The sequence below is a fragment of the Cydia pomonella genome, chromosome 20 (assembly GCF_033807575.1).
Source record: "Cydia pomonella isolate Wapato2018A chromosome 20, ilCydPomo1, whole genome shotgun sequence".
In the NCBI taxonomy this organism is placed as follows: Eukaryota; Metazoa; Arthropoda; class Insecta; order Lepidoptera; family Tortricidae; genus Cydia; species Cydia pomonella.
The window spans coordinates 3517581-3539705 of NC_084722.1; the positions used below are offsets into that span (position 1 = coordinate 3517581).

The window sequence follows — 22125 nt, forward strand, 5'->3', positions numbered from 1 at the left end:
CTATATTGTTCTGCCTTAGGGATAGCCAGGGGGCGCCAGAAGCCATCGGAAATTGACATATACTTGGATATTTCGACCCATGCTACCGAGCCTGGATGGCCGAGCGATTCAGGCATCTGTCGCGTAAACGGAGGATGCTGGTTCGATTCCATCAGCCTTGGTAAGTTTTTCCTTTATGACCTTTGTTTCTTTTCATCTTTACTCTTCCCAAATCCTAAACTTGTCATAACCATTACATAATAAGGTCCGACCGAGAACGCTTTTTTTGTCTCGGCCGAGACCGAGACCGAGACCGAGATTCAATGGGATTCTCGGCCGAGACCGAGACCGAGACCGAGAATTTATAAAATAGAAAAAAAAGACGAATTTTGCACTAAAATGTTTTTATAATCGAAATTCGACGATTTATCAGAAAAAAGTTATCATAATCAATTCATAGCGCTATTAAATAGTATTTTTAGGGTTCCGTAGCCATAATGGCAAAAACCCTTGGCCCTTTTAGTTTCGTCATGTCCTTATGTCTGTCGGTCTGTGCATATCTCACAGCCATTTTACTCAAAAACTATACGGTATATTTTATAACCAAAGTTGGAACGTAGGTGTAGATGTATTATGTAAGTCGTTTCGTTTCGAAAAAAAAATGTAAAATATATACTCCGTATAAATGTAACAAAAAGTTTAAAAAAATAACCATGTGGCTCATCGTTAGGTTGGTCTTTATAAATACAGAAAGGTTGCTAAAAATGTTTTTTTGACCAAATAAATACTTTTGACAATAATCGCTTCAAAAAAAAAAAAGGTGTGATCCCCTCTAACTTTTGAACCGGGAGAGCAAAACCATTAAAAAAATCTAAATAATAAAGCTTAATAAGCAAATAATTTTTCAGGAAAATTATATTGAATATGGTCGGTTAAGCCATTTAAGAGATATAAAAAAACTGATCTTCTTATTAAAGCGACGAAAGTGCCACTAACATACGCTCTTTTGCTTGTACGGCTTTTTTGTATTGTATGAAGGTACGGAACCTTCCATTATGCGTGGTCCGACACGCACCTGGCCGGTTTTTTCGGTACAGATGTGCATAAAAGGAGATAAAATAACAATAATCAAAATAAAGAGTTCTATATTGTAACCCAAAATATCCACCACAGGTGTCGTTTTGTACTTACCTACTGCTTTGCTTTTTTCCGTTAACACAAATATATTTAAAATTCCAGTACAGTATATAAAATATCCAGTGTCATCTGCCACTCACAACAAGTTAATCTAAGTTACATCCCGATAACAATATATACTCATTTATTCATCAATAACAACAACCACAAAACGAAAAAAACCAAATGAACAAGTCATTACTTGTAACCGCGCCTATCCGATCCCAACACTTAGTATTTGATAAGTAACTGGCTAAAAATGTGGCTACGAAACCAATTGAAATCACAAAAAACGTCACACCAACCGGGCGATGCAACCAACGAGTGGCTTAGACCGCCGCCAGGGCGCTCGTGCGCGGAAAATTCAAATTTACCAATGATTGCCTATTCTCGGTCTCGGCAAGAATCTCGGCCCATTTTGGCCGAGAGCCGAGACCGAGATCTCGGCTCGATTTTTGGCCGAGAATGCCGAGACCGAGACCGAGACCGAGATCTCGGTCGGACCTTATTACATAATACCGCTTGTGAGTGACACGCACGCAAATAATTGCTTACGATGCATTTTCGTGTATCATCATAGGCCTAGAGACAGAGGTCGGTTTTCTATGATATTTTTCTTACAAAAGTAAATAAAATATAAACCGCTCCTAGTTATTTATCGATATGTCTTATGGTAAATTACTTTTGTATAGATACTATGATAGGAACTATGATAACATAAAACAAAATTATGTAGCGTATAAGACAGAAGTGATCAATTCGTCGATTAATCTTTAACTCAATAAGTAGAATCCTATCATAGATAATTTCAGAGCTTCAAGTTTCTAATTTCATTACTTGCGAAGCACTAAGTATAATTAATGAACATTAACTCTAGTACAAAGTTGCTTTCCCGCAAATACATCCTGGACTTCATAAGATGGCCGCCAGCCAACTTAATAAGCATAAGTACGGGAAGCAATCGCGAAAGTTCGTTCGGTCATTCAGGATCTTGGACAGACCAATCTTATAAATTAGGATGTTGGTGTGTGATGCTCGAGGCCTGGCAAGTGGCCAGGGGGCGATTCTGGTTTTGAATTAGAAATAATAAAGTAAGTTTTCTTTCAAGCGGATGTTACGTAAGCATTTGCTAAAACTAAAGTTGGAATTATATCCATCATTATTATATTTATAGTATGTATTTTATAAATATGTGGTAGTTTATATAGTTATTATTTATTTATGTAGTTTATAAGTATGGTTTGCTTTTTTTATTCATTCAATATATTTCTTTCTCTGCACCAATTCTAGGTATCTCTGTCTGGCCCTATGGTTGATTGGTAGCGAATGCCATTTGGTATTAAGTCCGCCATTTGCACATTGTTGTATATATTTTGAGTAATAAAGTTTAAATAAATAAATAAAGAAGGACCAAGGACCAAGCTGACTCGGCATGGCATTAGCAATGATTAATGTCAAATTTCTACGAAAATATGACGTTTGTTCTGTTCAAATGGTGCCAAAATAAATTAAAATGATTATCAGCTATTCATAATTACGATTTAAGTAAGTCAAAGGCCAAACACGTCAAGGATAGACATAAAATGCAAATATTTTAAAAATACGAGTAGCTAGAAGTTTCGGAAGTTTTGCTGAACGAGCGGCACCAGGGCTATGCTATAACCGCAAAAATCGAAGGTCGTCAATTGCGGGCATTTTTCTCTCTGTCACTCTAATTACGTCTTAGTGAGAGTAAAAGAGAAAGATCCCCGCAATTTGCGAATTTCCGTTTTCGCGGTTATGCGATAGTGCGAACATACATCGTTCAGTTGTTTTTAATTTTGATTTAAAGTTACATCGACATTAGATAATTACTTCAAAGAAATTTAAATCATTTTCAATTGGAACATATTAGAATTTCTTTGTATCGTTGTTTCGTTGTCGTGTTATCGATGTTTCTTTCATTATTGATTTAAATTCGACAGCCAATTTTTTTATATGGTGCGCATTAGGAGGATTTTTATGGAGGATAGGCAGGCGTTTGACCACGATCACACCTGATGGTAAGTAATGATGCGGTCTACGGTGGAGCACGCTTACCTACGAGATACCTATTTACCCTAGCCTTGAAGAGATTCAGGTTCAGATTTACTGACGAGATGTACATACTGTGAAATGCTGACTGTAACTACTATTACTATGGAGAAATAAATAATTGTTTGCTTGTGATGTTGATGATGGGCCAACTATTACAATTTTAAAATAAAACCAAGCATTTTACTTATAAGAAGAACAAAATGTGGAGCCGGTCCGCCGAAGTGTGGTGAGTAAGCCGGTGCTAAATTTAAAGTTAATAAGGTTTTCTGCCATACCTGACTGCAGGTTATCATGGTTATGTTTTAAAAAAATACTGAGTTCGTTTGATGCTCCCACAATTTTTGACAATAGGAGAAACAAAGAGGGTATTTTTTTATTTTCAGGCACTCTTCATATTTTTAGTTTTTTATTTTGTACACATATTGATTACCTCCAGCCTTAGGTACAGCCTTAGGTAGGTTAGGTATTGTTACAAGTATTTACATTTTTAATTTTATGCTTTTGTTTTTTTTTTTTGTTCATATATCTGCTAATACTAGAATAAATAAATATTATAGGGACATTTCTTACACAAATTGACTAAAAAGTCATGACAGAATTGGCCCCCAAATGCTCTCCAACTTTTATTACCGGAAAAATTCAAGATAGCACATTGATAGACAAAGTATGGAAGAACCTACTTTCGAATAACTTCCGTTTTAAGATCATAAAACTGAAAAGTAGTTGGCTGAGAGTTAGTTGCAGCTTTCAGGAATACATTTAAGATATTTGATGGAATTTGAAAATGGGAGCACATTTATATGTAGGTATTGTAATGTAATAGAATGTTCGTCGTGTTATGTATCGTCTAGTAACCACGACACAAGCTTTATAGAGCTTACTGTGGAGTTAAGTCAATTTGTAAAAAAATTGTCCCATAATCTTTATTTAGTCCCATTGTTGGCATTAAATTAATTAAAAAGTACTTTGAACTAAACTGATTCTAATTATGTAAGGATACTGACATTGGTAGTCAAGTCAATATCGCTTATCGCAAGATAATATTTTTTGAAAATAATAATATATACTATTTTATGAATATTTAGTTATTGGCTATTACTATGACACTCCCTGTAGCCCAAACATTTTGAATATATTTTTTCCTTTCGTTTCAGGTATAATAAACATAAATACAACATATTTTTTAATCATTTATTCGTGTGATGTGCATGGATATTTGTTCCTGAGTCATGGGTGTTTTCTATGTATTTAAGTATTTATGAATATTTATATATTATATATATCGTTGTCTAAGTGCTCTCAACACAAGCTTTATTGAGCTTACTGTGGCACTTAGTCAATTTGTGTAATAATGTCCCATAAAATTTTTATTTTTATTATTTAATATTAAATACAAAAATAAAAGTTACATTCAACTAAAATAAATGACGTACGTCGTACGATAGCAAGGCAAGTTCACAAGAAATACAATATGGTCAGTTGTGAGAGCTCTACTAATTATAATGCAGCGTGTACCTGTAAGTGATTGAGCTACCATTCCCTACATAAGTATATTAGCTAGTATGTTTTTAATGTATCGATGTAAACAATTGTTGATGAACCATAAATAAATAAGATAAAATAAAAAATAATAAGAATGATATTCAAACCGGCCTCGGGCACTGGAGACCTAGGTCACTTCAATGTAAGACATTTATTTCGGTTTATATGTTTTTTAATTTAGATTTAAAAATACACGATTTAAGCCTCATTGCCTATTTAAAGCACTAAAATATTGGATAAAAAAAAACAATATGATATCATAGGTTGGTCATTTTTGCCATATAATATCTAAGTGTGCCCAATAAAGGGGTCATCCATAAAATACATCACACGAATTTCATGATTGTTTGACCCCTCCCCCCCTCCTTGTCACATCTGGTCACATTTAGCAAACCCCTCCCCCATGTTAGTTTTTAACGAAATCGGAAATTCGAATTAGTTATCATTATGGTATGAAAATATTTTTTCTAAAAGCAATATTAGAAGTTTTACAGCACAAAACTGATTAGGTATAAAAATTACACGAATAAAAACGATTATCATTGCAAAAACTAATTATTTGACTGTACAGCGAATACAAAAAATCAAAACAATTATTGGTTACAGAATAAGTTAAAGTGACGTCACAAAGTGTGTGGCTCCCCCTCCCCCATGTCACAACATGTCACATTTTCACGACCCCTCCCTCCCTGAACGTGTAACGTAATTAATATATGACCCCTAAGGGGTAATTTCGTTAAAACACAAATTAAAATATTTAATATATTAACCTGTTCCATTGTTGGTATTATTTTACACTATTTTTAAAATATACGTATTAGCACTCTAATTGATTACACAGATTATTTCCCACTATTAATTACACTCGCTCTCGGCCTATGCCGGTAATCAATTAAGAGGCACAAACAATCCCACAGACGAGTAATTACCGGGTTTTCCTTATGCTTGTGAGTTAGACGAGCAAAATATTGCTTAATGTCAAGGGCAGATGTTTCATGATTACTATACTTAGAAACGATAAGTTTAGGTTAATAAGCATTTTTATTTGGTAAAGATTTTAATAATATTTAGGCTCCGTTTCCACCAGAAATATGCGAGAATGCGTAGCGAAGGATGTGTTTGTTAAGACGAAAGTGGAGGTCCCGCGCGAAATCGCCTTTTCATACGAAGGTAGTCCTCATTTTCCTCTCTGGATATTAACATTATTGACAATATTTTGACACAATTTGTTGTATATCGACCACAGCTATGTCCTAACGTTGGTTTTTTTCGAATTTTAAATTATTATAAGGGTTAAGAGCATTTAAAAATGTGTATGAAATCTGTTTTTCGCTCCTAGTTTTTTAAAATAATAAAAAAATCCGAAAAAGTCAAAAGTAGGGACATAGCTAGGGTTCATATACATCAAATTTTGCAAAAATATTTTCCATAATGTCAAGCTCCAGAGAGGAAAATGGGGACTACGTTTGTACGGAAAAACGGCCGTCTCCTTTCCTCTTAAGAGCCAATAGAATATTGCCTACTAGATCTGTTATGCGCGAGCGTTCGCCATACAAACGTAGTCCCCATTTTAACTTTTGTGCTTGGGAAATTTTCAAAATTGCAAAATTAGCTCATAGTAAAATTGTGGAAGCTTCTCATATTTTTGTGTGGGAATCATAATTTTCCATTTCCAAACTGAGAGCTTCGTTTTCTGTGAAAGTTTCCTCAAATTTTCGAAAATTACAGAAATTTATCATAACTTGCACATATATCCGATATTGACGACCGGTCTGGCCTAGTGGGTAGTGACCCTGCCTACGAAGCCGATAATCCCGGGTTCAAATCCTAGTAAGGGCATTTATTCATGTGATGAGCATGGATGTTTGTTCCTGAGTAATGGGTGTTTTCTATGTATTTAAGTATTTGTAATTATTTATATATTATATATATCTTTGTCTAAGTACCCTCAACACAAGCCTTATTGAGCATACTGTGGGACTTATTGTTAGTCAATTTGTGTAATAATGTCCTATAATATTTATTTAATTTATTTATATTACCTGCCTCTTCTTCACTCATCTCACAGGGGCATTAACTGTGGCTAATGTACATACATTTGTGACATTATTTATGAAAAGGGACCTTATTGTCGATGGCGCTTACGCCGCACTACGTAGCGCGGCGTTGTTTATAATATGGGAGCATCGGTGATAATGTCGTAAGCGCCACCGACAATAAGGTCCCTTTTCATAGATAATCTCACATTTTTCTAGGTAGGCGTGCTAAGCGAATAGTTTTGCTGACCGTACATGATAGAGAAGCGGTCGTCCACTTGACTTCTGATGTCAAGGGCGGATGTTTCGATATTATTTGTTATACTGATAAGATATTTAGGTAGTATAATGTTTTTACGTAGAAGTGATTTGAATAATTTATAATTGCTATTTTATTTTGAATTATTACTGTACTGACTATTTATTTATCCATATAATTGTAACATATTTAAATGTATTAATAATTAAAATTTTGTGTAGGTATTTGTAAATTCGGATGATGATCATGACGAATAATTTTATTTTATAATGATTAGCTTAGATTTGTAAGGTAGTATATTGTTATTGTATGTCCTCACAGGGCGTCATGGACTGACTTACTGAATTGTATTGCAACACCTTAATAATGTATGTACATGACTATACAATTAATAAATGAAATGAAATGAAATGAAATAATATTTATGTTTACACTGTTTTGAAATACTAACTTTTTTTCTTTTTTTTTATATACTACGTCGGTGGCAAACAAGCATACGGCCTGCCTGATGGTAAGCAGTCTCCGTAGCCTATGTACACCTGCAACTCCAGAGGAGTTACATGCGCGTTGCCGACCCTAACCCCACCCCCCTCGTTGAGCTCTGGCAACCTTACTCACCGGCAGGAACACAACACTATGAGTAGGGTCAAGTGTTATTTGGCTGCGGTTTTCTGTAAGGTGGATGTACTTCCCCAGTTGGGCTCTGCTCTAGATCTGGAATGACATCTGCTGTGCTGTGCCCTACGCTACCACACAAGGCGAGATGACATTCACATTGCCCATACCTCTCTTTTGGACGTAGTTTAAGGACATACCCGGGTCCACTTGATGACCCAAAGTGATAACACCGCAAAATAAAATACATCGTGCTACACGAAACCCTAAAAGACCTGTCCGCCCTCGGAGTATCCAACTGGCGTGAAGGGTGTATAATAGGGCAGAGTGGCGTTCTCTCGTGTCAGAGGCCAAGATCCTTTTTGGGTCACTGAGCCAGTGAAGTAAGTCACACCAATTAATACGCTATATTCCAAATAAATAAATAAATATTAATGGACATTATTACACAAATTGACTAAGTCCCACAGTAAGCTCAATAAGGCTTGTGTTGAGGGTACTTAGACAACGATATGTCCTTAAACTACGTCCAAAAGAGAGGTATGGGCATTGTGAACGTCATCTCGCTTTGTGTGGTAGGCTGGTAGGGCACAGCACAAAGGATGTCATTCCAGATCTAGAGCAGAGCCCAACTGGGGAAGTACCTCCACCTTACAGAAAACCGCAGCCAAATAACACTAGATCCTACTCATAGTGTTGTGTTCCTGCCGGTGAGTAAGGTTGCCAGAGCTTAACGAGGGTGCGGTTAGGGTCGGCAAGGCGCATGTAACTCCTTCGGAGTTGCAGGCGTACATAGATTACATTGCTTACCATCAGGCGGGCCGTATGTTTGTTTGCCACCGACGTAGTATAAAAACACAGTTAAGGAAAAAAGCCCTGTATTGCCGCCCTATGAAGCCTGTCGCCCCGGGCCGGGGGCCATGCCCTAGGGTTAATACGCCCCCTGGTATGAGCTGAAAGTGTTCCAGCTGCCATCGCGGCATTACGTGCACCTCAGCTCGTTTGTGGTGCGCGTCCCGCGGCCGCTGCTGGAAACCATCGCGAGCGCGCACTTCTGGCCGAAGGGTGTGATATTTCGGCGGTTTCGTGGGAATCTGCCGAATCCCGCACCGGAACACGTGGCGCAACAGAATACTGCGTCGTCAAAATGATTTTAATATTTTAAGATGTATAGTGACCCTGCCTATGAAGCCGATGGTCCCGGGTTCAAATCCTGGTAAGGGCATTCATCCGTGTGATGAGCATGGATATTTGTTCCTGAGTCATGGGTGTTTTCTATGAATTTAAGTATTTATAAATATTTTTTATATTATATATATCGTTGTGTAAGTACCCACAACACAAGCCTTATTGAGCTTACTGTGGAACTTGTGTAATAATGTACTATAATATTTATTTATTTATAAAAAAAAAAACAATTCTGTTATATCAAAACACAGCTGCCGTATTGTGCTATCTAGATCGGTTGTTAAACTCAAGCTTACGATTTTTTTTAAACTTAAACCAATTCGTGATTATTTGCTAATAGTAACTATAAGGCTTTTCTTTTAGGTATTTTAAACAATAATAATAAATAAATATTATAGGACATTATTACACAAATTGACTAAGTCCCACAGTAAGCTCTATAAGGCTTGTGTTGAGGGTACTTAGACAACGATATATATAATATATAAATATTTATAAATACTTAAATACATAGAAAACACCCCATCACACGAACAAATGCCCTTACCAGGATTTGAACCCGGGACCATCAGCTTCGTAGGCAGGGTCACTAACCACTAGGCCAAACCGGTCGTCGAACAATGTAACCGAAAACAACCAGTGACGTGAAAATGTAAATATACCTAAATATATTAGGTATACAGGGTGATTCAGGAGTCGTGAGCAGGATCAACCCTACGGATTCAATTAACTATAAGCTACTCTCTCATACTAGTATTAGTGTGATTAGGTTAATTTTTTTGAAGTGTTAAAAAAAATAAAGTTTTTTTAATTTTGCACGTTAAGTTTGGTCACTCTACAATTAGAATAATTCAGTCAAGTACCGGTTCTCATTTGTCTAGTCAACGTCAAATCAAATTGATTGTCAGCCTAAGCAGATAACACGTCGGTCGAGTTACTTTTGAAATGTCGTATGTCGTCTGAGGAGTCTACTTACTTTGGAAACATCGTATCTTCCTTAAGTATGTAATTGATACCTAGTGCAACATTACTTTAAATAAATAAACGTATGAAAATCGCATGGCAAAATTTTTTTATTGTAAAATCAAACAATAAAACTGAATAAAACAGTGAAACAAAATTAAAAGAAACTTCTTTCTAGTGAAATAAGGTCATAATTTTACGTAATTACCAATAATTATTGATACTTTAAAAGTTGCTCAAAATGTGAGCCGCCTTGATGTAAACAGAATCCCGCCCGTCGCCTGTGATGATTTTTTAGTCTCTCTAGAGCAAAATTGTTTGCTTTGACCGTGTCAAAAGCTGTAATAATGCGTTGCCGTAGTTCCTGCACGGTGGCACTTTCGCGTTCGTAAACATGTTGTTTGATTTCACCCCAAAGAAAAAAATCTAGTGGAGTTAGATCAGGGCTACGCGGTGGCCAAGGGACTGGCCCACCGCGTCCAATCCATCGATTCGGAAAATGATCGTTCAAATAATCACGGACACGATGTTCATAATGTGCCGGTGCCCCGTCGTGCTGATAATACAAATGTTGACGATATTGCAATGGTACATCGTCCAAAAGGATCGGAATCACGTCTCTTAAAATGTCCAAATAAGCAGCACCATTAAGTCGTCCTTCAATAAAATGAGGTCCAATGATGGTATTATTCACTATTCCAGCCCAAACGTTGAGACTGAAGCGTGTTTGATACGCATTCCGTCGCGTGAGATGGGGGTTCATAACACTCCAGTAGTGTTCATTGTGAATATTGAAAAGTCCGATTCGCATAAAAGTTGACTCGTCGGTCCAAAGAATGTTTGCTTGTTCATTCTCCAAAAGCCACTGACAAAACTGCCTTCTTAAGGGGAAATCATCTGGCGACATATCTTGAACCGGTTGGTAGTGATACGGGTGAAGCCCCGTAGCATTTAATAACCGCCAAACGTAAGACTGAGACACATGGTATCGTCTGGAAGCTTTCCGTGTACTTCGCCGCGGGTCTCGAGCAAAATAATTTAGAATTCGTCTGTCCAACCTTTCTAAATCACGATGCTGGCCACCTCGTGCTTGAGCGTGAGTGGGCACTGTAAATTGCCCATAGTCACGTAAATTTTGAACCATCCGGAGTATTAATCCATGTGTTGGCACTGGCAAATTCGGGTAACGCTCATGGAATAAGTCCTTTGCTCTGTATGTATTATTGGTCTGGTAGTAAAGCCTTACCATGTCGCATCTTTCAATGTTTGAATAATGATAAGGCGGAGGCATGATTTTAAAGAACTTTTTTTGCAGAATTCAACAATATCAACTAACGTGACTGTTGACAATGTCAAAAGTGACAATTTATTTTATTCTTTATTAAGTGCTGTCGTTACAGTTAAAGAGGTTGGGTATCTTTATCAATTACTCATTATAGGGTGACCATGATTAGAGACTTAAACTCTTATTTAACAAATAGTAAAAAATAAATAAAAAGATGTGGTGGTTTAACTAACTTACGATGTTAAACGATGCAGTAATATTAACTGTATAAGTAGGGTTGAACCTGCTCACGTCTCCTGAATCACCCTGTATATTATATTTATTTATTATATAAATATATTATATTTAGAGAGCTGGCAAAGCGTCTCATAGATGCTACGGGTGACCATAGGGGCTGGTTCTTTCCTTGCCCAGAGAATTGGCATCGCCATACAGCGCGGTAATGTCACCAGCCTTCTGGGCACCCTACCATCGGGCGACGACGAGCTAGCCCCCATTTTTTATTTGTAAATATATGTATATAGATGTTTCTATATCTAGTTATATTCTTTTTTGTATTTTATGCGTTTTAATAAGTTATTTTATATTTAAAAAAAAAGTAAATATTTACAATTAAATGTAAATAAATGTCCTAAATCTTATAGTTGCCCGTCACAAGACGAAAGAGGACCCATGCGAAATCGACTTTTTATACAAACGTGGTCCTCATTTTTCTCTCTGAATATTAACATTATGGACATAATTTCGACACGTGTTGTAATTATATCAAATCAACCACAGCTATGCCCCTTTGATTTTTTTCCAATTTTTAATCATTATAAGTGTTTCGAACAAGTAAGCAGGAAAGCGGACCCTGGCAAAAGCCGGGATATCGCTAGATAAAAGAAGATAAGTGTTACGAACATTTAAAAATTTGTATGAAAACTTTTTTTCGTCCCTAATTTTTACAATATCAATCAAAAAAGTTAAACGTAGGTACATAGCCACGGGTAATATACTAAAAAAAAAATACATCACATTATGTTAAAAAAATGTTAATATAAAGAGAGGAAAATGGGGACTACGTTTGTATGGGGAAGCGGCCATCCCCTTTCCTCTAAAATATTGTTTTTAACTCCCGATGCAAGAGGTATGCTGTACCTACTAGTAAGTAAGTGTTAACCGCTATGTGTGTGTCTGTGTGGCTCGTAAACAGGTGAACCAATTTAGTTGGTTCTTAGATACATTTTATTAAAATCGATTATTTGCGGTGAGCTTTTTAATTTTTAAATTTAATGATTTTTATATTCCATAAACCAATTGTTTCGATTCAATTCCATAAACAAATACTGTTTTTGTCCAAAATTGTATTGAATTTGTACAAAATTATACTGTCTTTGTAAAAATATTGTGTTGTTTTTGTACAAAATTTGTACGAAAACAGTGTCATGTTGGTACCTATCTGGGATAGAAAAACGGGGCTTAGTTGTATATTTTAAGATCTGTCATAATACGTTTTGTACCAGGAAACAACTTTTGTGTTACAACTGGATTATGTTGATATATCATGTCCCAAAATTTATGTTCAGATCACCTATTCGAAAAAGGGCTCTTTCTTCCCTGGTAGGAGGGATCAAAGTGTCAATTTTCTGTTCTAGGATACGATTGTTTGTATTTTTGGGTACAATTTTATTAGCTTCAATAATATTTTGGAACAATAATGTTCTCATCGGTAATGTGAAAAGCAGTATGTGTCACATGGTAGCAAAATTATTTCCACCGTGGGCGTTAACACATGAATACCTCACTACGCTCAGGATTCTATTTTAGAATTGTAGAACCCTTCGCTGCGTACCGGATTCAATGTACGCCCTCGCCGTAAATATTCATTTTGCTCCCTTGTGAATCTATTACAAACGGAGGTAACATTCATGAAAATGTTATGTGCCTGTTTCTACTTACAGTAACCTAATAACTAAACATATCGAAATCCATTACAAACCAGTCTTTCCACCTAGAACATCCGTTACGCCGTAAATAATTTAAAAAAAAACTACCGTCAGAACCGGTAAACAACGCACAACACTAATTAAAACATCATTAAAAAAAACTTCCTTTAACATCACTACATTTTCACTTAAACACAACACTAGTTAAGGAAAAAACACTATTCTTACCATTTTAAAAGTATTTTCACTAATATTTCACGTATTTCCTTATTATTTTTAATAAAACGGGCATCTCCTACGCACTTCACTCTAAGAATGACAAGAATAATAAAAGGTCAAGTTTACGATAGCCTCTAGACAGAGACAGACGTATCATTAAAGGTCATTAAGTGCGGGTTGGAGGAAGATAGGTATAGGTTTGTTGCGTGCGTGTGCGCAAACTGGTTATTATGATTCAAGTTATTAAGTTTGCAAGATGCAGGCATTGCGTGTATTCCTAATGATTTCGCGAGTGATAGTGAATTGGATCAAAAGGTAACCAATATAAAGAGGCCTCACGATCAATATTACGTACAATAAGAAGCGACTTGGGTCAAACACATTTCAGAAATAGAAAAAGGTCACTTCTGTGGTACTTACATAGATATCCCGTATTCTTATTTGAGACTCAAGTCTAATAAATTTAATAATTAATAAATTTACACTAGGGGTTCAGAGCTCTTCTTAGTACTAAAGTACTTCCGCAAAGATGATGTCATAAACGATTTTACAGTACATAATAGACGCTACTTTCCTTTCCCGCACGCGTGCGGGAATGAGCACTTTCCGTGCATATGTCGAAAATTTAAAGAACCATATGTACTGTAAAACGTTGTACGATACACGTGCGAATAGATAATTAGCAATTCGTGTCGATTTTAGTTTATCGCCACTCTTTGCGAATTTCCTATTTTGTGCACTTGTATCGTAAATAACTATTACAATACAATCTATGCTGCTACTTTTCCGTACTAATGCAGGAATAAGAGCTTTCCGTGATGCCTATGTCAAAAATTTAAGGGACCATATGTACTTTGTAAAACATTCAAGATCATTTAAGCCCCGCGAAGTTTACAGGCGGCGGCAGATCCGTAAGGTCTGTGGGATGGTCTGAATTTTTGATGTGTTGTTATGAAAGGTAATGATGGTAATGAATGTTAATATGTGAAGATGTTTTGGAAGATGGGTGGTGTAGATGAGTTGTTTTTAGGGTTACGTACCTCGAAAGGAAAAAAACTGAACCCTTATAGAATCACTTTGTTGTTCGTCCGTCCATCTGTCTGTCTGTCAAGACCTTTTTTCTCAGGAACGCGTGGACATATCAAGCTGCAATTTATATCAAATACTCAGGTCTACTGTCCCTTGGAACTGTGAAAAAATTAAACTTCTAAGCCAACGCAATCACAAGATACAGCAGTTTATGCCGCAAATTTCCGCAAATCTTCGACACTCGCAAGGGAATCAAAACCTTCAGAGTACTTCCCGTGAACTCAGAATCTTGAAATTTGGTACAAACATCTTATAGCACAGATAAACGAAAAATTGCGAAAACCGTAAATTTTCGTACGGAACCCTCGGTGCGCGAGTCCTACTCGCATTTGTCCGGTTTTTTTATGTGTTGTTGAACTTTTTTAGACTGTTATGGTGCTGGATAGATTGCAAAATGAGGTCAATTTATTTTATTTAATCATTTAATTCAAGTAACTTTAGACTCATAAATATGTTAGTAGGCACTTACTATATATATGTATGTTAATATGTACGAATTTATCACTAAATAATTACTAAGACAGCTATGTTTCTAGAAGCACCTACTTAGTGGTTAGACATAATAGGTACTTCTAGAAACATGCATATCATCAAAATGCCTCAAATATGGGCAGTCAAACCTCTCGGCAATCGAACGCAGGATATCTACTTTTTATCAACTTTATTTGTTAACCATTGCTAATGACCTATAACTTATCAAAGCAGTTCCGGTCTGCTGTCGGAGCCCCAGGGATTTCGAACTGTAACAATAGCATCAACCTCCTAGATTGTCAATGCGAGCCAAGGATTCGCCTCAAGTAAACTACGGAATATTTAGAGACCTCCATGAACGTCCAATATCGATTTTACCACAATTAGACCAAAAATTAAGAAGCTGCATATGGCGACCGTCGTTGTTATTACAAGCTTTTATTTAACTTAATTTTAGTATGTTATTTTGTTAGTGACAAATCTTGGAAGCTAAAGACCCACTGCCCGATTTCCGATTGAGCTGAAAATTTGCATACATATGTAAGTCGGGTTCGGGTGACAGTGCAGTATAATGGTATTATCGAACTGATCTGATGATGAAAACTGGACGTGGTCAAAGCAACACTGTGATGAAACCACGCAACCTGTATTTGGGGCTTTTAGAATTTGACTATATGTGTATTACTTGCCCGTGGTAAAAAATAATGTACAGTCAGCGACAAAAACTAGATAGGATTAGATAGTTTATTATTCAAGTAGGCATATTACAATGCGCATATGAACGTCAAATAAAGCTACACCGGTTCTAACCTCTGACCCGAGACGATTTAAATCCTCCCTCAATTGGAGGAGGGTATCCCAATATGGACCAGCAAGAAACTCGGCGGGACACATCTTTTCAAAACATTATATTTTATTATTAACATACATTAAATAAGAAAAAATACAATTTAGATTATTATAGAAATCATACAATTTGGACGTTAGACTCGTATTTAAGATGCTTCTCGGAACTTAAGGTATAGACATTTAACACAATTAGAATAAAAATTAAGTAATTCATGAAGACGGCCGTTTAAGATATTAAATGGTGAGACCAATCGCTAGTCAGTTTGTAGTAAAATACCTAAATAGTAAAGTACTTACTCAATCGAGAAATCAATAAACACTGATTTTATTATAATGTCTGGTACGCCGAGGAATAACCGAAGACGAGAGAAAACACAGTTAGCGGAAGTTACGCGCCAGGCCTGTGATTAGAGCTAACAAGTTGGCAAGTCGATGCCTTCCGGCGTTCCGGCTCAGGGGGTCTACCGCGAAAACCGAAATCGCAAATTGCGGGATCTTTCTCTTTTACTCTTACTAAGACGTAATTAGAGTGATAGAGAAAAATGCCCGCAATTGACGAACTTTGATTTTCGCGGTTATAGCCCTGAGGCTCAGAATCAGATCAGAGATTTTAAATTTATCTCCAACGTTGCGAGGACGGCGTTGTCCCGTGGTCTCACAAAAGACTGGTTAAAGTTGCGTTTCTATGATTTAATAATGTGTAAAAATCGGGAAAGTTTAATTGCACTTGGAATTTATTTCAAATACTTTTTGGGAACTAATTTCTACAATACTTCTAGGATCTTCGTGTCTAGTATACATCGCAGTGCATAAAAATCTAATTTATGAACTGCACACTTACATGCGACACTGTTTTTTCCTGTAGGTACTTGAGACTCAAATAAGAAAAAACGTGATATACATGCACTCTGGTTTGACACAGTTGTAGACAAAAGTGACCTTTTTCTGAAGTCTTTCTAGGGGCCTACTGATTAACAGTCCGCCGGACGGCATCGGCCTGTCAGTTGTTCAGAACTGTCACCTTTTTGTTCTACCTGATAGCCCGATACTGTCCGGCGGACTGTTAATCAGTGGGCTCCTTAAGAAGTACTAATAATTCCCAGAACCAGAAGACCAGAGTACAACAAGGCCCAATTCGAACAATGCTTATAATATAAGATGTCACAGCGATACAATACCGATCCATCATTGTCAAAAGTGACATTGCTTCAACCAAATACGTCACTTTCGACACTGACAGATCGGTATCGCTGAGACATCTTATAAGCATGGTTCGAACTGGGCCGGTAATCACACGAGTTGTAATTGTCGGTACAACTAGCCGCCACGAGTCGTGTCGCGTCGAGCAGTATTTAGTGCAGTCTGACATGTCGTCGCGAGGTTGGGACAAATTAGGCCCACAGATATACCCCTAACCAGGGGCGTAGCTACCGCCGTATCTGCCGTATCAATTATACGGGGCCCTCGGGCCACGGGGGCCCCCAACGTGCGTTTTTGTGAGAAATCTCTAAGGGCCCCCAAACATTTTTTTATACGGGGCCCCGCTAAGGCACGCTGCGCCATTGCCCCTAACTCTTAAAATAATGGAAGACTAGAAGACAAGTTAAAGTCAAATTTATGGGAATTTTCGGGAAAGCATGGGCAAGCAGGACAAAGTTGCTGGATCACCCTAGGAGCCAAGACTTATCTGTGATCGATGCGGCAATAAATGCCGATCGGCCGTTGGCCGTTTGTTGGAATAGTATTGTTGCGTCTAGTGCCTAATTCGTGTAGTATGTTGAATCCAGGATATCTAGACTGCTGAATAAAACTATAGCGGACTGTAAACACTATTTTAATTACTGGTAGTTAAATACAAAGGTATTTTTATAATTATTTTCGGCGCGACGCGATATGTGTGCGTTCCACGAGCCGTTATTTTGATTCTGACCGTCCCCCCGCGGACCGGCCCCGGTCCCCGTCGCTGCCTAACCGGTCCGGTGACGTGACGGTGGACGTCATCTCTGTTGCTGTGGAGTTAATCGATGCGGTGGCGGGCTTGTCGCCATCGCCAACAAGTATCACGCGTTACTTTGCGGAAATTCATACTAATTAAATCAAAAAATATTACTTTGATAATCCGCGAAAAGATAACATCCCGCACTCCTACCGCAAACATTTATTTGCGTATTTATTTTTACCATTAATTATATACGCGCATGTAAAATACGCAAGTAAGTATAACGGGTTAGCACTGATTGACTAGCACGTTATCTCTTCGCGGATAAGCAAAGTACCTAATATTTTTGTTTTAATTCGTTGGATTTATATAGTATTCGCAGGCGATGTAGGCTGCAGACTACCTCCTCAACTACCTCCTTAGACGCTGCAACTAACATCTGCAAAGATGCTGTGGCCAATGTTGATGATCTAGTAGCGTCCTTCTCTAAGAAGTACTTTATCACTGGATTTCTAATTGTCGAAACAACTAGCCGGCACGAGTCGTGATTGGATGGCTTAATCGCGTCGAGCAGATTTAGTGCAGGCTGACATGTCGCCGCGAGGTGAGGCTGGGACACATTAGGCTCAGATTTTATACCCCAGACTCTTGAATTGTATTGTCATCTGATTTACTGAAAATGAGAGTAACGCAAACGCGTACGTCACGTCACGCTATCGAATAAATGTACACTAGGGGTACAGAAATTGGGAAGTTTGTCTTTAGCTTCCAAGATATGAACCACTAACACATCATACCTACATACTCACAGGGAAAGTTAAATAAAAGCTTTTATCTACATCTACATATATCGTAACGTCTATTTGCGAGTTCCTGTAATTGGCTCTGTACTACTATCTAAAAAGCTTAATGTATTTTTTATAGCTGTTGGAATTCCTTGTATAAATAAATAACTTTCTTATAATATATTCAGAAATGATATATTAACAAACTGTATCTGTAGATGCATTGTAATTTTAACTTTATAACCAATATTTGCCTTATAATCAAAAGAACATCTTTGAGGAACAAAGAAATTTTATTTGGCCTCTATTCTAATATCAGTCGAGAAAACGTTTCATTTGAAATGAAGTGTCAATTGCAAACAATTTTGACAAATTTCGCATGTTACTTGATCTCAAACGATATGACAGTCGGTCCAGACTCTAGTTTGTCTCTGAATAAAAAAAACTCAAGGGCTGCGTGACATGTGCGAAAAAGTTTTACCCCCGTATTCACGTTTAATTAGTTCGTAAGTATAAAATTACTTTGTTTTGTTGAAGCTTATGATATTGATGTAGATAAAGCAGTGTATGTAACTGTACATAATTAGGCATTACAATACTCGTGTGATCCTTTTATGAAACTCATTTCATTCGTTTCATAAACCCGCACTCGTATTTTAATGCCTTTCATTATGTAGCAGTCATATAAACTACTAGTAATAGTAATAAAAACTGAACTCGGCACAATATTGAAAGAGCCTACAGGCCAATTCGAGATTGAGTTCTTAAATCTCATTCCAATATGATACTGATCAGTGTAGTGATTGAAGTTGGTCCACGTTTTTGGTTGAAAGTTGACGAATATAGTTGAAAATATAGGACGAATTATGTCAGATGATTACAGGGCCCGTAGATTTCATGCTGTTGACAGAAAAATGACGTCACGCTATAGAGCATGATTCCAATTAGTATTCTCGTAATAATTAATCATTTGTCAACCTCTTTAGGTAACTGATACATATACTTGACAATCAGTATAGAAACGTCTAACTGACTTTCATCTTATTGTCACTCAACTAATTAATAGATTATTGATTTATTAAATAATACATATTATTGATTTATTAAGTAAGTTATCAAAATTTGTAGTGTTGTCAAAAAAACTTCCTTTATGTTAAATTGCGTCATATTTGCGTCAACGGCATGAAAAGTACCTGTAGATGAATGCTAGATCAGTGTCACATTTAAATTATTGTTGATATTCGCCTGCTAGTCGCGGTGTGTCCTTAACTCGGCAGAGAATTAAGCTTCGTCGAGAGGATTAGTGACTCGGTTAGTTGAAAATTATCACTCGCCCGGGGCTGCGGTGTCATCTCTGCAAGTGTGCAGTGGGCAGACCCACACCCAATCTGCCGCATTATGACGTGCATTTAGGCATTAGGGAAACGTTCAAACTAATTTTTCTTAAGATAAAATTTGGCTCATATATTGAAAATTAGAATCTAAGAACTTTTGACATTTATGTTTTGTTAGCATAATACTGGCTGTTTATGTAGTCACCTCATCTGCAACAATTTATTGGGTGAATATATAGGTCATCCTGAGTAACTTTTACTATGGGACCAAACCTGAAATCACAAAAAAAATGCCTGTTTAATACATTTTGCCTGGCTGACCTTGACATTTTCTATGGAAGAGTAAAAAAATTTTTCGCGTTTTCGGGGTGGTCATATAGTAAAAGTTGCTCAATATGACCTATATATTCAGCCCGTAAATTATTGCAAGTAAATAATAATAATAAATATTATAGGACATTATTACACAAATTGACTAAGTCCCACAGTAAGCTCAATAAGGCTTGTGTTGTAGGTATCTAGACAACTAACGATATATATAATATATAATTATAAATACGTAAATACATAGAAAACACCCATGACTCAGACACAAATATCCGTGTTCATCACACAAATATATGCTCTTGCCAGGATTTGAACCCGGGACCATCAGCTTTATAGGCAGGGTCACTACCCACTAGGCCAGACCGGTTGTCAAAATCTCGACTAGTCTACTAGGTCGACCGGTCGGCAAGTGACTAAATAAACACCCTGAATATGACCCAGATGTGAGTGATGTGACACCTGAATTGTGAGGTGTGAGGCTTAATACCGGTGTAACCACATGACACGTCTATTCATCAGCCCTTTGACTCGGCTTACATTAAATAATCATGAGATTCACGAGACCGCCAAAGGGTTGCAGTATACTCATTAATCATTGATTAAACTTGAGGATAGTTTTGATACCATAAGCAAAGTTCTATAAACATTCGCGTTTATTGTAACCTAAAAACCGGTTTATTCGGCGAGCGACGTATCGGCCGGTTGGTCTGGTGATGTGCCACGTTTCGCGATTTCGGGGTTAGTTTAGTCCCATAGTAAAAGTTGTTCAATATGACCTATATATTCAGCCCGTAAATTATCGCAAGTGACTAAATAAACACCCTGAATATGACCCAGATGTGAGTGATGTGACACGTGAATTGTGAGGTGTGAGGCTTAATACCGGTGTAACCACATGACACGTCTATTCATCGGCCCTTTGACTCGGCTTACATTACATAATCATGAGATTCACGAGACCGCCAAAGGGTTGCAGTATACTCATTAATCATTGATTAAACTTGAGGATCAGCTTATTTAATTATGTATACATCGTGTCATTCACGACGACGTGTGTCTTAACTCGTATCGTCATGTTATTAAAGGTCAGATTTGGCAATTCTGCGCGTCATCGTGGATGACACGAAGTATGAAAACATGACGATAACAGGTAAAATGTTAGAGCCCAGCAAATATCATGGTCGCATTTTTATCACTTGTCACATCATGCGTCACTTTCGCACTTACATACTTGTTAGAACGTGACAGGCATGATGACAGATGATAAAAAACCAATCATCTTAGCCCCTGTGTGGCTACCACCAGTTCGGCACTGACATAAACGCTATCGAGAACGTAACTTAATTACTTTCTATGCATCTCGCTCGTACTCGCATATAAGTGCGAGCGAGATATATAGAAAGTAAATTACGTTCTTCATAGCGTATATGTCAGTTTTGACACTGTCAGTGACTCATGGTACGGGTAGTGATGTATTTATTAAAAAGTGTTTTGGCCGTCCGCTAGCTGGCGCGGTTGCACGGAGCGGGTAAGCGGTACTTTGGTGCTCTCACATTAGCTGTTCTAAAATGTTATATAACATTATGCGAGAGGGACAACACAATAAAATACTATCGTGTGGTCCCTGTCAGTGTCACACGATGTTATATAACATTTTATAAAAGCCAATGTGGGAGCACCGTTAACGAAAAAATGGTTGTCTGTAAAGTCGGTTTACGGAAGATAATTTTGCGTGATAACGTCATAAGAAAACATTGATGAAAAATTGCATAATTTTATTTATGAATTGAATTGAATTATTATCATTGAATTATTATTACTTTGTATAATACAAAGAAGGAGTTACCATGGAGATCTGTCCATAACGTTACCATGGAGATCTGTCCACAACGTGACACTTTTTCGTGCATGCTACCGGTGTTCATGAATTTACATATAAGACGTTATCACGTCAAAATGGTATAAGAAACGCTAACAGGCGCGGACGCGTGCGACGGATTTTACCTACAATGGCACCCGCGTGCGTGCGCCAGCTCCGTGCACCCGCGCCAGCGAGCGAACGCCC

At 37.3% G+C, this 22125-nt stretch overlaps 1 protein-coding gene across 3 annotated transcripts in view; it reads right to left on the reverse strand.

The window, feature by feature from the left end:
• The window catches only part of LOC133528949 (proclotting enzyme-like), a 48945-nt gene extending 35520 nt beyond the window's left edge, over positions 1 to 13425 (reverse strand). For all 3 annotated transcript variants that reach the window (XM_061866471.1, XM_061866470.1, XM_061866469.1), the window contains exon 1: positions 13276 to 13425. In XM_061866471.1, the coding sequence (XP_061722455.1) occupies positions 13276 to 13278 (3 nt within the window). In that variant the 5' untranslated portion in view covers positions 13279 to 13425. The remainder of the gene's footprint in view (positions 1 to 13275) is intronic.
• Between the last annotated feature and the right edge of the window lie 8700 nt (positions 13426 to 22125).